Source organism: Tympanuchus pallidicinctus, unplaced genomic scaffold (genome assembly GCF_026119805.1).
Source record: "Tympanuchus pallidicinctus isolate F22 unplaced genomic scaffold, pur_lepc_1.0 scaffold2, whole genome shotgun sequence".
NCBI classification, from domain to species: Eukaryota; Metazoa; Chordata; class Aves; order Galliformes; family Phasianidae; genus Tympanuchus; species Tympanuchus pallidicinctus.
This window is the reverse complement of record NW_026294721.1, coordinates 27,155,582-27,168,367: the sequence shown is the minus strand read 5'-3', so window position 1 is coordinate 27,168,367 and position 12,786 is coordinate 27,155,582. Positions and strand designations below refer to the sequence as shown.

The following is a 12,786-nucleotide window of genomic DNA, read 5'->3' as shown; positions in this document are numbered from 1 at the left end:
AAGATTTGGTCCCCTATCTGAATGAGTTTTTCAAATATTTATTCTCTGCCAAAGACTTAGAAACTAGGCTAATTCAATTATTACATACTTAATGATGCAACTAAGGATATTTCCAAGTATTTCCAAGTATGCATTCTAAGAACTTATCACGTATAAAAAAACCAAAATGTTTTTGCACTTAATCACTCTGCATTAATAAAACATGTACAAAAAAAATCAGACATATCTGAAGCGATTGAAATTCAAAGGACAAAATCAAGGTATTCTGCAAAATTTATTAACTAATGGCATTTCATGGGAAAACACTTTCTTCTGCTTAGATGTGGGGATCTTCCTTTCTTACACTTCAGTCACAACCACACGCAGCACACCCAAGATCCTCTTTCTGCCTTCAGTCACCAACTCTTTCAGTTCCTCTGCAAAATGGTAAGTCTGGTCTGCCTCACTGCAGTGTTGCAAGGTCTGATACATAAGCAGCTGAAGAGTATTTGGAATAGCCTTAAGGCAACAATAATCAGTCTTTGAAGAAGCTCCTTCTCCTCAATTTGGACATTCAGATAATTGGCCACAAGAGTAGAGAAGCCCACAGACATCAAAGCTAACAGGAGAAAAGTCAGAGGGATAAAAGCTGACAAAGAGAGTAATTAGACTTCGGGGGGAATATGGAGGTGAGCTTCCTTCCACATTGAATGAACAATAACTTTCTTCAGTTAGAAAAGGGGGCTACCTAGTTGTTTCCTTCTTTAATCGGAAATAGCTTTCAAGTTATCCAATAAAAAGTAGGATATTAAGTTTATTATCTCAGGTAAGATGTAAATGACAGCATGATTAGATTGAGATGAGTAGTGGGCTTTTTTCAGATTCTAACAAAAAAAGCAAATTTTAATCAGCTACTTTTGGTTACATTCCTAAGGAAAGCTCCTTATTAATAATTGTCATCCATTAATTAAATGGTATGTAAGATCATATAATCCAATTTGGCATAAAGAAGTCATCAAATGAATCAGACTTTATTACAGGCTTCCCCAATAATAACTTAAAAATAAATCTGAAAAACAAAAAATAAGATAAAAAAAATCTTCTGTGATGAAACATTAAACCTGTAAAAATCTAAGAATAAAAAACAAAAGCTTCTGCAAGTAAAATTCTGCATCAAGCCAAAAAGCCATTATTCAGGAAAGTTACACATTTAAAATGTTTTCTTACTTGTCACACACAGAACAGTGATGGCAACGATCTGGTTTTACGAGGTGGCATCTGTCACAGTACCTGATTGCTAAAGAAAAAAGTCACAAGATTAGATCTTAACACACATTTTGTTTCCTGAGAGCTGTGCTGAGCTGTGGTCTCAGGAAAGTGCTGCAGTGAGATCAGAAGAACTTGCAAACCCTGAAGTATCCTTTAGGTACTGCTGCATCTAGCAGAGCGAAGCGAAAACACTATTTTTGCAATCTCTAAATTATGCCAATCAGGGCTTTTTCAAAAATACTCAAATAAGTGCTACAAACCGACCAATCAAACCCCACAAAATACTTTCTAGAGCCAGACCATAAAACCTGTCCAGACGGTCCAACAAAAAGCCATTTAAGCTATTATTCTAACAACTTTAATTTATTCTATGAGATTATCTTCTACATTTGCTCAACTAACAAACATCCCCAAACTTACAGTATCATTAGTCTCAAACATTCCCAAACTTACAATATCACTTGTTCTTTCAGTGAATAACTACCAAGTAAAACAGAAACTGTTTCTGCGATCTGTCTAATTACATACCACACACAGTTAATTATTAATTTGTTATTATTACTTTTAACTCATGATCGAAGACATTAAGTCAATGCAGTTCAAACTACTACAGCTTCATCTGTATTTTGTTAATATTACAAGCTATTGGCTAATTTCAGTTTGCAAACATTTAGCAAGGCACTGTCAGTACCCTGTAAAACGAGAAACTGTACACAGCAATTTACTTTCCAACACTTTTTACTGAATGAATATAACTGCATAGAACTACATTAAGGTTAGGTTTATGAACTATGAAAGGGAGTTCTTCCGTACCATCCAAATCCTTTTAAATTAATTCAGGCAGCCAAGCATACCATGACAGCTGCCTTTCATGGTCTCCTGAACACCCATTTACCTCCAGACATTGTCCGTGTGTAGATAGGAAGATCCTTGGCTGCTCGTCGTAAGACTTCTTGCTGGGATTCACCTCTTGGCTCCCTTTCTAGGGATTCTTTGTCCGAGTATGACAGATGAAACTGAGATAATTTTTAAAACCAAAGACAAAAATCAGAAAATTTCAAGTTAAGTACCTGTAGAGATGTAAAAAGAAACATTCATTATATAAAGGTGGATTAGCAGCAAGTACAAGGTATTACAGCAAATAACAAATTGTTCCTAAGAGCATTAATTTAGTTGATGGCATTTTTTGACTAATTATTGAAGCAAGACAAAATTAAAATAATTTCTGACTTAGTATAGACGTAATGCTCAATGCTCCCAGAAGTATTAAGAGACACTCATCAAGGGCAGGATCAAGAGTTAGCACAATCAAATTTAATTACCAATCCTTTGAAAAGTAGTTAACCTGCTTCCATTACACCAAACATTAGATAATGAATATAAGCTAGGGATGAGTTCAACTGAAAGAAAATATGCTGCTAGCAATGCCAGAAAAGATAGATGAATTTCTTCTCAGGTTTCTGGCATTTTCCCTTTTACCCTCTGTCACTGGAGAGTGGCTGTTATGATGACGTTAGGATGTGGTTTTACCTCAGCCTAGCTAGAAACAGGGAAGAGCTGGGTATCCTGCATGGCAGAATCTGAATCTCAACACCTCTTGCATGAAACTGTCACTGCTGGAAGTGGCAAGGACAAACACAGCTCTGCCAAGAGGTTACAAATACTGAAAGAGATGTGCAGTGTAGCCCAAATTTGCTGTACTTCTAAGTCCTCTGCATCACATCACAGCCAGCATTGTTGCTGCAGCTTCTTGAAATGGGCAAATCCGGAAGTCCTTGGTATCACTAGCATTTATGTCTACAGAAAGGCTTAAGAATTAGTCACTACAGTAACATGATTTATTTTTTTTTCCTCCTAAATGAAAGTAGTGCATGTAAAGCCAAAAAAGCACATTTTCACTTTCATAGAGAAGGTATCACTCTACCTTCCCGATGATATCGTGGTCTTACAGTAGAAGATAGTGGTTCACATTTTAGCCTGAGCCTCTCAGATCACCTTCCATTTCTAACTAGCAAGAATGCACTCCTGTTGCTAACATCTAAATTGATTTTAATCTTCTTTCCCACTGCCACACAATGCCTGCATACAGCTGGTGCATGCAGGTAAGGAATGGCACAGCCTGACCTGAAGTAGTTAGGGTAGCACAGTACTGTGTGTGTTTGAAGCGTTACTCAGGGCAACGATCTCTAGTATGGGAGGGATAATGATAACACACTCAACTTCAGAAGTGTCAGGTTAACAATATTTTCAATTACATCCACAGTGCGGATACTTTAACACTTCTTTTGTACTTGTAAAATTTGATACAAACTTAAAAAGTAGCCTGCAGGCTGTGTGGTTTACACCAGCTGCTGTATTCACAAGAATAAAACTCAAAAGCTTTACTCTCAAAAGCTTTAGTCTTCAAATGAGATTTTGCTTTAGTTGACAGATAAGATGGAGGTGTATCCACTTGCATGTACAGACTTTATCCCATAAACTGAAAGCCAACAGTAACTTAACATCACAAAACAGGCTAATTAATTTATAAAATATTGCCCTAGCGGATTAGCAAGAAGACATGGAACAACATGAGATGTCACTTTGTCAGCAGCACCGTGTAAATTCAAAGAACACAAAAACATCACACATTGCTTCCCATTACCTAGCTTCACTACTTTTAATATGCTATTTGAAGTGCTTGGGTAACATTCTGGTGGCTTTCAAATATCAGCATAATTACTGAGGATTTGTCAAGATGTTTTGGAAGTCTTTTGCTGACAGCAGACCAGACACTAGCAAAGCCTTCTGATTTACCACTATAGTCACCATGTACATGCACATTTTTTGTGACATAATAAGTAAATGAAATTAATTTTTAAGTTATTTTTCTGCTCTCTGCTCCAAGATGTAGTAAAGATTGCAGTGTGAAATTCAAGGAAGATGTTAACTGTCTTGAATTGTCTACTTGTCTTCACAGCTATTTCTGTTTTTAGTGAATGAAAATTATTCTGCAAAACCAACTGTAGAAATCACAGCCTGGTTATATCACATTGGCATGGTAGCTGTAGAAGATGAAGCAAAGAGTCCAAAAGAAGTAATGGCTTCGTGGGCATTTCAAACTCCAAAATAACCATAGAATGTTTCCTCTTGGCTGAGATATTCTGTGAAACTTTCTAAGGAAGCTGGTGTGTCTGCATGGAGACAGGACAGAAGAGGCCAAATGCTTATTTTGCTTGTATCAAGCTGCATGGGGAAATAACTTCATTAAGACTATGAAGATATATATGTATATTTTTAATATAAAATCAGTGTCACAGACCTAAAAGCAACTGCCTTAAGGATATATGATGTTGAACATAATTGGTATCTTAATATTCTTCAAGACAATTACATCTTTCTCATTGAACATTTCTATACCAACTGGACTTTGATTTGGGGGGGTATCTATCAACCTTAGACCTTCCTTCCACGCAGCTTTTCTATACTTCTTGCCTCCTGCTTAGTCAGCCATGGCTTCCCACCTCAGCTTGCCTGACTGGGTGCTCCATGCCACAGTCAAATTTCTTCATATCCAAACAGATGTAGTAGCAGTTTGCTTTTAGAGGACAACTGACAAATGCTGACAGGCAACTTAAAATGCGTCTTAAGCACACAGAAAATATTTTTTCCACATAAAAATACACGGCCCTATAGAGATTTAAGCTGCTAGTTCAAATAACACCTTTTTTTTTTTTTTTTTAAACTGAAGGGATTTTTCTTCTAATGTAATAAATACTATCTCATCTTAAAATTAATTAAAATATCTTCAACATTTAGAGATGTCTTTTTATTTTTATTTGTTAAGATGCTGTTTGCAAACTGATTTATTTCTGATAAGAAGCTGTAATTTCTAGCTGTATCTTTCTATCGTGAAAAACCACATGAGATCAGAGACCAAGTTATTCAAATGCTACAAAATCAGTCACTTGACTAAGCTATTCCAGAAATGAAAGTTAAGTTTATCTTACTTCTTTTGAAGGATTCATTGGTAGAGTAAAGATTGTTTTCCAATATGACCAGACGAACAGCATGAAAAATATGTGGTAAGCGACCAGGCACACAACTAAAATCAAAAAGGAACAGAATTAATACCAACAGACCAGTGATATTTTAGTACTTGCAGACAAATATGATACATACCACAGGTATTTGCTTTAACAGATGTAAATACAGAAGCTCTGCAAAAGCTCTGCAACAGAAATACTGCACTGCAACTTTACGTGAGACAAATACAGACTGCATGGGGAAAGCCATTATGCAGGCTACACGTATTTCAGAAGTTTAAGGGGAACTGTTAACAGCTTAAGTGCCAAGCAAGCACTCACTCTTTACACATTGGTTAAGTCTTACTTAATTGATTTCTGTTTCATAAATCACTTGGTAATTACAGATACCAAAACAAGAAGGTGTTATAATATCTAAACAACTAGAATTAAAGGAGACTTAGGGTGCATATGATATCTGAATAGTAACCAAAACTAGTCAACATGTTTTGCTAGATATTTAAGATTGAGTTTTTTAGAAACAGCCATGCTGCCCTCCAAGTTCTTTAAATTAAAGTGCTCACTACTTTACATTCTTCACAACAAGTGATATATTCAGAGATTTACTTAAAAAAGAAAGAAAGAAAGGAAACCCACAGAAGCCAGGCAACATTTACCATGCTGGTCTGTTTTACAAGAACACAGAATGTAACATCCACTCAAAGAGCCTGCCATGGACCCATATTTGTTTCTTTTCAAAAGCTCTCACCATATGTACCAATCATTCTACACATTAGTACAGGAAATCACCAACGATGCCATCAATTCACTACAGTGAATGCTAACTCCAAAACTTGTGTTCTCTGATTTACTTGCTCTAGTATGCAAGGAGGAACATTTCCTTCAGCTCTCCTTGCTTGGTACGGAATTGGCAAATAAAGGACAGTTAGGACCACAGCAGTACAAAATATTTCCCTGTTGTACAGATGAACCCAGATTATGCTGAGCACAACGTAACATGGATTCTACAGCTCTCACATATTCTTTATGCAGCTGCTGTAAACTCATAAGATCGTCAAAAGGCATCGTAAACAGAGACCTGTGCACTTTCACTACGCAGTCTATCTCCAAAGTTAGCCTACATATATGTGGCTATTCAGTGTTAGAGAGTTTTCTATAATGCATATGTGAAGCTGTACACAAGAGAAGGAAAAGCAGTGCTGAGTGTTCTTGTTTTTTGTAGTTTTGCCTCCAGAGTAACTCTTGAATATATGTTTCTGGTACTAATGTTTTTATTCAAAAGAAGTGGCAACATGGTAAATATTTATTCTCATTTGCCAGACAGTTACAAAAATAAGAAACAAAAGCCAACAAAATCTGAAGAGCAGCACTACACAGTACCATATGTCCTATTTATAAAAAGAAAAACAATCTCATCAGCACAAGTCAGGAATAAATCTGGAACCCAGAACAACCACAACATCCCAGATTACACTAAATAACTATTTCACTATTGTACAGATTACACTAAATAACTACTTCACTATTGTACAAGCATCTGTCAGAAACAGCCCATGTTTTTAGCAGAACATTTTTTTCTATCAATTCTAAAAAAAATCCTGATTCTCTCAATCAAAGTATTATTTCAAACAGTACATTCATGGTATAAAATGGGAGCAATGCAGGGCATTCCATCAGTTTGGTACACCATGCATTTACTAATCTTCAACTGTAATTTATTGTTGCAAGAATGGCAACTGTGATTAGTTTCTTTTTCATACATATGAAGAAAAAATAGCCTAAGGACATTATTCCCTTTAGTGTCTGCACAAGACCCAAGCACCTCAGTTTTTCAATATGGCCAAGATCCTGATACATCATTTTTCCCAGTTCACCCAGCAACCGTTTTCCCATGCTGCAATGGAGCCTAGTCTAACCCACTGCTACTACAGCATTCAGGCAGAATACTTCCATTTTACACTCTTCCTTTAAAAAAAAAAAAAAAAACAAAGGGAAAAGTGTACCCCTCACATGAAGAATAACCCACTTAAACATAGCTGATGTTGCCTGGAAGGTTACAGCACTGTAATACAGAGCAATTCACACCTACCCAGCTCTCACTTCAGAAAAGACTACAGGCCAGGTGAAATTTTTCCCAAGGTTCTGAGCAGCTAAAAATAAAGTTTTCCAATGTCTTTTCCTGATAATCCTAACTTGCTTTGCAGGCAATGCCTAACAACACGCGGGCCTTCAGTTTTTTTTTGGTAAGGAGCAGCAAGAAGCTGCAGCTGTCTCAAAGTCTGCAGGCGCTGAAGTTTGTGGGTATACACTCATAAACCACACATGGAGAAAATCACTGTACAGAAAAAAAAATGTTTTTCAAGCAGATATTTCTTTAATAGCTAAAGCCTGTACTAAGCGAGGGAGTCTCAAATGACTTAGCCTGCTGAAACTACACAAGTGTAAGCAGCACACCATCTGCCTCATAACCCTATTCCCCTGCTCTACAAGCTCTATGGCCCCACACTTTGCACTTCCAAGTTGCAATATAGCTTTAAAATAACAGCTGGAAAAGCAGTTTCAATGACTCTGGGAAGGAGCTCCAGTGATAGCTAATCAGGCAGTCCTGTTAATTTCTAGAAGGATTACATATCTTAAGGGTCCTGTTAATTCAAAGATACTGGCTAAAATGAAGCTGAAGAAAAAAATTCACCTCTCAGTTATGTTATGTTGTACCCTGCACAAACACTGCTTATTTTCAGGAGTCTTCATTTTACATGTGCTTACCCTGTTGTGAATTAAAAAAAAAAAAAAAAAAAAAAAGTTGTTCAAAACAGAACATGACAGTTATTTTTGTTGCCTCCTCAGAAAGTCAGTAAGAAGAATAAGAATCTCTTTTTCTCATCTCTACTTTGAATGGCAAAAGCAGTAACAGCATAACAAAGGGAGCTGAGGAACATAAAAAAAACTCATTTAAAGCTGACTAGATGTGCATCTCAATTTACTGAGAAACTACTATATTATCCTGATATATGAATTCCACTTATAAACAGCAAAGAAAAATCTTACCTTTTTCTCCAATATTTGTCATTGTTACTGAAAAATGAGAAAGAAAAGTAAAAATTATGTTTAAATAGCAAATGACATAACTTGTTTTTCAACTGAAAAGGGAAGAATCATCATCAAATGACACAAGCTTAAGACCACATACTATCATACTTCTACAGGGCAGTTGTATACATTCATCATAAATACGGGTAAAGAGTAATACCAAATTTAATTACTTACAAGGTTTCCTGTCTTCTACTCACAGCCTTTATTCCATGGCACCTTGTTTTATCTGCAGCTGCCTAAGTTTAGCCCAAGAGAAGCCATCTCTGAAGAGCAACTATTTCCTTAGCTGTTCTTCTAGTTATTTATTATGGTCTTTATAATGTTCATTATTTATATAAGTTCTGTCTTTGAGGTTGATGTTTCAGACTCCAGAACTGGTTTTGTCAGTGATACCTCAGGCACAAAAATCAAAGCAGACCATAATAGACCACAAGCAGAATGTTGACCCCATCTTTGAGCCCACCAAGACAAACAAGTCCAGGGAAGAGCATCCTGGCTGGTAGGACTGGATCACTTGTCCTCTGAGCAGACGCTGCATGATCCACACTTGTTCAGCATCAGGTAGGTATGGCTTTGGGAGGAACCAACCCTCCCACCAGGACCTCAAGGGGTCCATCGAGGAGATGGAGCAGGGCTAATCTAATAATGTTTGGTCAAAGACAAGAAATATTGGCCGTAAATTAAAATGAGAGGATCAGATTTGATGCAAGGAAAACTTTTGAGAACAGTTAACTAGTGAAGCAAGTTGGCCAGAGTTGCACCATTGCAGTCTCCACCTTTGGAGACTGGATACAAGCTTGAACAACCTAGCTTGATTTCACATATAACCCTGCTTTGATAAGGGGTTTGGACTAGATGGGCTAAATTATTCCAAGTCTATTAAAATGGATATTTGACTATAATTCTACTAAAACAAGCAGCTCCCTAGTCTGAGTGAAAACCGTAAATAACCATGTTTATAGAGTTCTTACAGAAGCTATAATTCACAACTTTTGTGGTGTCTTTCTAAAGAAAACTCTAGTTTGTCCACAACCTTCTGACTTAGCTAATTGACAGCACAGCTTGATAAACTAGATATCAACCCAGATAACTGTAGGAAGAAGCTGAGGGAACCTACATGCATCACTCTAAGAAGCAGAAATGCTGCAGGGTGAGAATGTACAAGAACTACCAAAACTTTAAGTAAATACTTGACCACAAGAAGGAACTGAAAGACATCATTAGAGCTAACACATTGATTTAAGAGCACTGGAGCTCTCAAATTAGGGCAGAAAGTCAGTTCACAAATTTTTATTTCACTTGGTGAGGATTCTGCATACTTTCATTACCATACCATCACAGTCTTTAACAGAAATTTTGCTAGTCTTCTCAGAATAACTACTCTTTGCTAACAAAAAAAGCCTTAGCCAGACATTAACGCAGAATTGGCGCAGAAGTACTAATTTCAAACTAAAGCTAATTCAGCTGACCTCTGTATTATTTTTCCTCCTTACAAGGGAATGGCTTAGAGCTCAGTTGAGAGCACTTGTCACCACCTTTTCCCCCATTAGGTAATATATTTTATCCAAAGTTAAGTTGTTTGTGACTTATTTTCTGAAAACTGAATCAGCATCAGACAAGCATATTCTCCTCATCCACACATCCGCACCCCTAAAATACAATTATTAAGGACAGAGAGACTTTGAATGCTGATGGTCCATCTGCCCACAACAAAAGCTCTCTGCATGTATGCAAGTAAGGGACCAACTCATCTGACAAGTTCAAATTTAGTAATTTCTTTCTCACTGCAAGCCTACAGCTTTTCAAAATTTCCGTATACCTCACAGATTAAACTTCAGAGTCTGCATCTGCTCAGTGGAACATCTTTTTAGCTTCTGCAATATCTAGCTTGGAAGCCTGATATTCCTGGCAGCAGCCGCAGACTATGAAGGCTAAAACATTTAAGTGCCCACAAATGACTGAGAACCAGCTTTTTGGACACATCTCATCACTGTACTCTCTCTTACCCACTGGCAAGGCTCAGAGCTATTCTATGCACTCCTGAGTTGCCCACACTGAGCAAGATTGAAGTAGAAGGGTCAACTCTGGAGAGCACCCACCATCTTCTACTGCACCACTCTTATCTCCATGAACATCGCAATGGCTGTTTACAAGGAGTCTGACTGAACTTTTAGGCAAACATCCCCTCTGGCACTGATGCAGAGGAATATGCAAGATATCCATCAACCTGCAACTATTCACAGAGCAAACTATTACTCTTCTGCTTGTACCTTTCAAAATCACCTTTGAGAAAGGCTCCCTGAAGGAAGCATAAAGGGAAAGTAACGAACAGGTATCTGCAGCAACACAGGATCAGGGATCAAATAAGATTTGCTACAACTCTCTTTTCCCCCAGATATCCCATATCTGGGGAATTAACCATCAGAAAAATGAACAGCCCTTACAAATCAAACTTCTCTTTAAATCTCTTGTGAAAAACTATTTTTGTAGAATGACTGCAATACAAAATCTTCTTAGGGTAACTACAAGATGCTTACAATTCTAAAAATCATGCTACTTAAGTGCATAGAACAATTGTTTCCTAACAAGAAAAAACTGACTGATTTTTAATTTGAACAAAGAAACGTTTGCTATTTTCCCCACCTTCTAAATAGCACCTTTCGTGTATTTATTAAAAATTCATTCTTCGCTTTTTTCAGTAGCTATAGTGATCTGACTTTGCAATATTATTGAACAGTATTTGATTATATATTCTTTTGTGAATCATTTATACTACGCTTTCTGGTGGTTTCCTCATCTCTCTTCCTAGGGGTTATATTCACTGCTGGTAATGCACAAAAAAGTAGGTCAGACCATGTATGGTCATTAATAAATATGAGCTTAACTGCTGCACATTCACTTAGTGGTAGTCAAATAGCATGGAAATAAAAAGCGTAGAAAGTACTTACATCTGCAATGACCAAAAATAAGCACCAAGGACACGCCAAGCCCAATTGTGAAGCAATTTTTACAATTTCAGGGGAAGCAGGATAAAATCCTTTGAAATAGAAGCGGTATGGCAGTTTCCATATTTTCAGAGCCAGAGGTAATTGTAAACCCATGACCTGTCTTCAAGTAGTCAGTAAAAAGTTACAGCTCTGCTCATCTGCGATACTGCAGGGCCAGCCTCATTAGCAATTAGCCTTCCGCTGCTACACTGCCAGGATGCCATTTACGGTTCAGTACCAGCAGACTATCACATAATTAGAGCCTCTCTGTTTCGTTACACAGCCCACAGACGGTGCTCATCAGCATTAGGGAGCAGGCTGAGATACACGTGGGATGTTGGCCAAAGTAGATGCCAACTTCCAGCGCCAGAAGCCTTGTTTCTTGCATGCCATCCATCAAGACACATCACACTCAGTAGCCTACACTGCCCAATACATTGTCTGTGCTTGCAAAAAGTAACAGTGAACTGAAGACAGAATGTTATGTTACAGAATATAGGTGAGGGGAAAAAAAAAAAACACGAAAAAAATCAAGATGGAGGGAACACAGAAGAGCCTGGAGAATTAATCCCCTGTTAGCTGAGAGGTTTTCAAACATTAGGAATGATGCCTTGGTAGCCAAGTTATCTCAAAACTGCCTTGTATATCTCCTTTATCACAGAACCACAGTCTGTTTGGGGTTGGAGCTTCAGAGTCCCTCTCCTTTACCTGGAACATCCAGAGCAGGATGCCCAAGCCCATCCAGGGGGCTTTGGACGATCTCTTAAGTGGAGACTCCATAGCCTCTGGGCAGTCTGTGCCAGTGCTCTGGCACCCTCAAAATGAAGATTTTTTTAAAACCAAATTAGTTTGCTATGAAGAGGATTCCACATTGCTGGGCACAGAGACCTGCTGATATGGTTTGTCACAGCACAGCCTTAGCGAGCTTGCATCCAAGGACTGAAGATACCCTCAGAGAACCTCAGCCTCAGGGCTTCAGGCACAGAGCAGGCTGGGATGAGGTAGAAAATGACCAGCAAAACGGCCTCTGACTAACTGAAGCTGGTCCAGTCACACAACAGCAAGACAGCTTTACAAAGACTGCTAGTCTCTACAGATTGTTTGTAAAAGGTTAACCCATGCATGCTCCTTTGTCTCTGCCAAGTAACTTTGCATTGGGTCAGGCCTTAACATTAGAAGTAGACTTCCCATTTCTTAAAATACAGCTCATTTTCTCAAGATTTTTTTTTTTTTATTCTCCCTCATGGAAAAATTAAATAAGTATTCATCTCCAGGTAGTTACACACATGGGAAGACATCTTGTTAGCACAAAACCTCAAAGTAAAGGAAAACAAAAATTAATATTATTAAAAATTGCATCCGTTTTTTAGCATTAAATCTACCTTGATTTCTAGACTCCAAATCAAAGTTCCTGAGCAGTGAATGTAACGGAT

The 12,786-nt window shown here is 37.7% G+C and overlaps 1 protein-coding gene across 4 annotated transcripts in view; it reads right to left on the bottom strand.

The window, feature by feature from the left end:
• Positions 1–12,786, bottom strand: part of ZDHHC2 (zinc finger DHHC-type palmitoyltransferase 2) — a 34,188-nt gene that overhangs the window by 14,639 nt on the left and 6,763 nt on the right. For 2 of the 4 annotated variants that reach the window (XR_008206516.1, XM_052682089.1), the window contains exons 2-5: positions 8,322–8,348; positions 5,238–5,332; positions 2,144–2,264; positions 1,207–1,276 (exon numbers count right to left, since the gene is read on the bottom strand). Coding sequence is in view for 1 of the 4 variants with exons in the window: in XM_052682089.1 (XP_052538049.1) it covers positions 1,207–1,276; positions 2,144–2,264; positions 5,238–5,332; positions 8,322–8,348 (313 nt within the window). In the remaining 3 variants the exon portion in view is untranslated. Of the gene's footprint in view, positions 1–1,206; positions 1,277–2,143; positions 2,265–5,237; positions 5,333–7,965; positions 8,041–8,321; positions 8,349–12,786 lie in introns of all 4 variants that reach the window. The other 2 variants (XR_008206518.1, XR_008206517.1) reach the window with 2 other exon arrangements.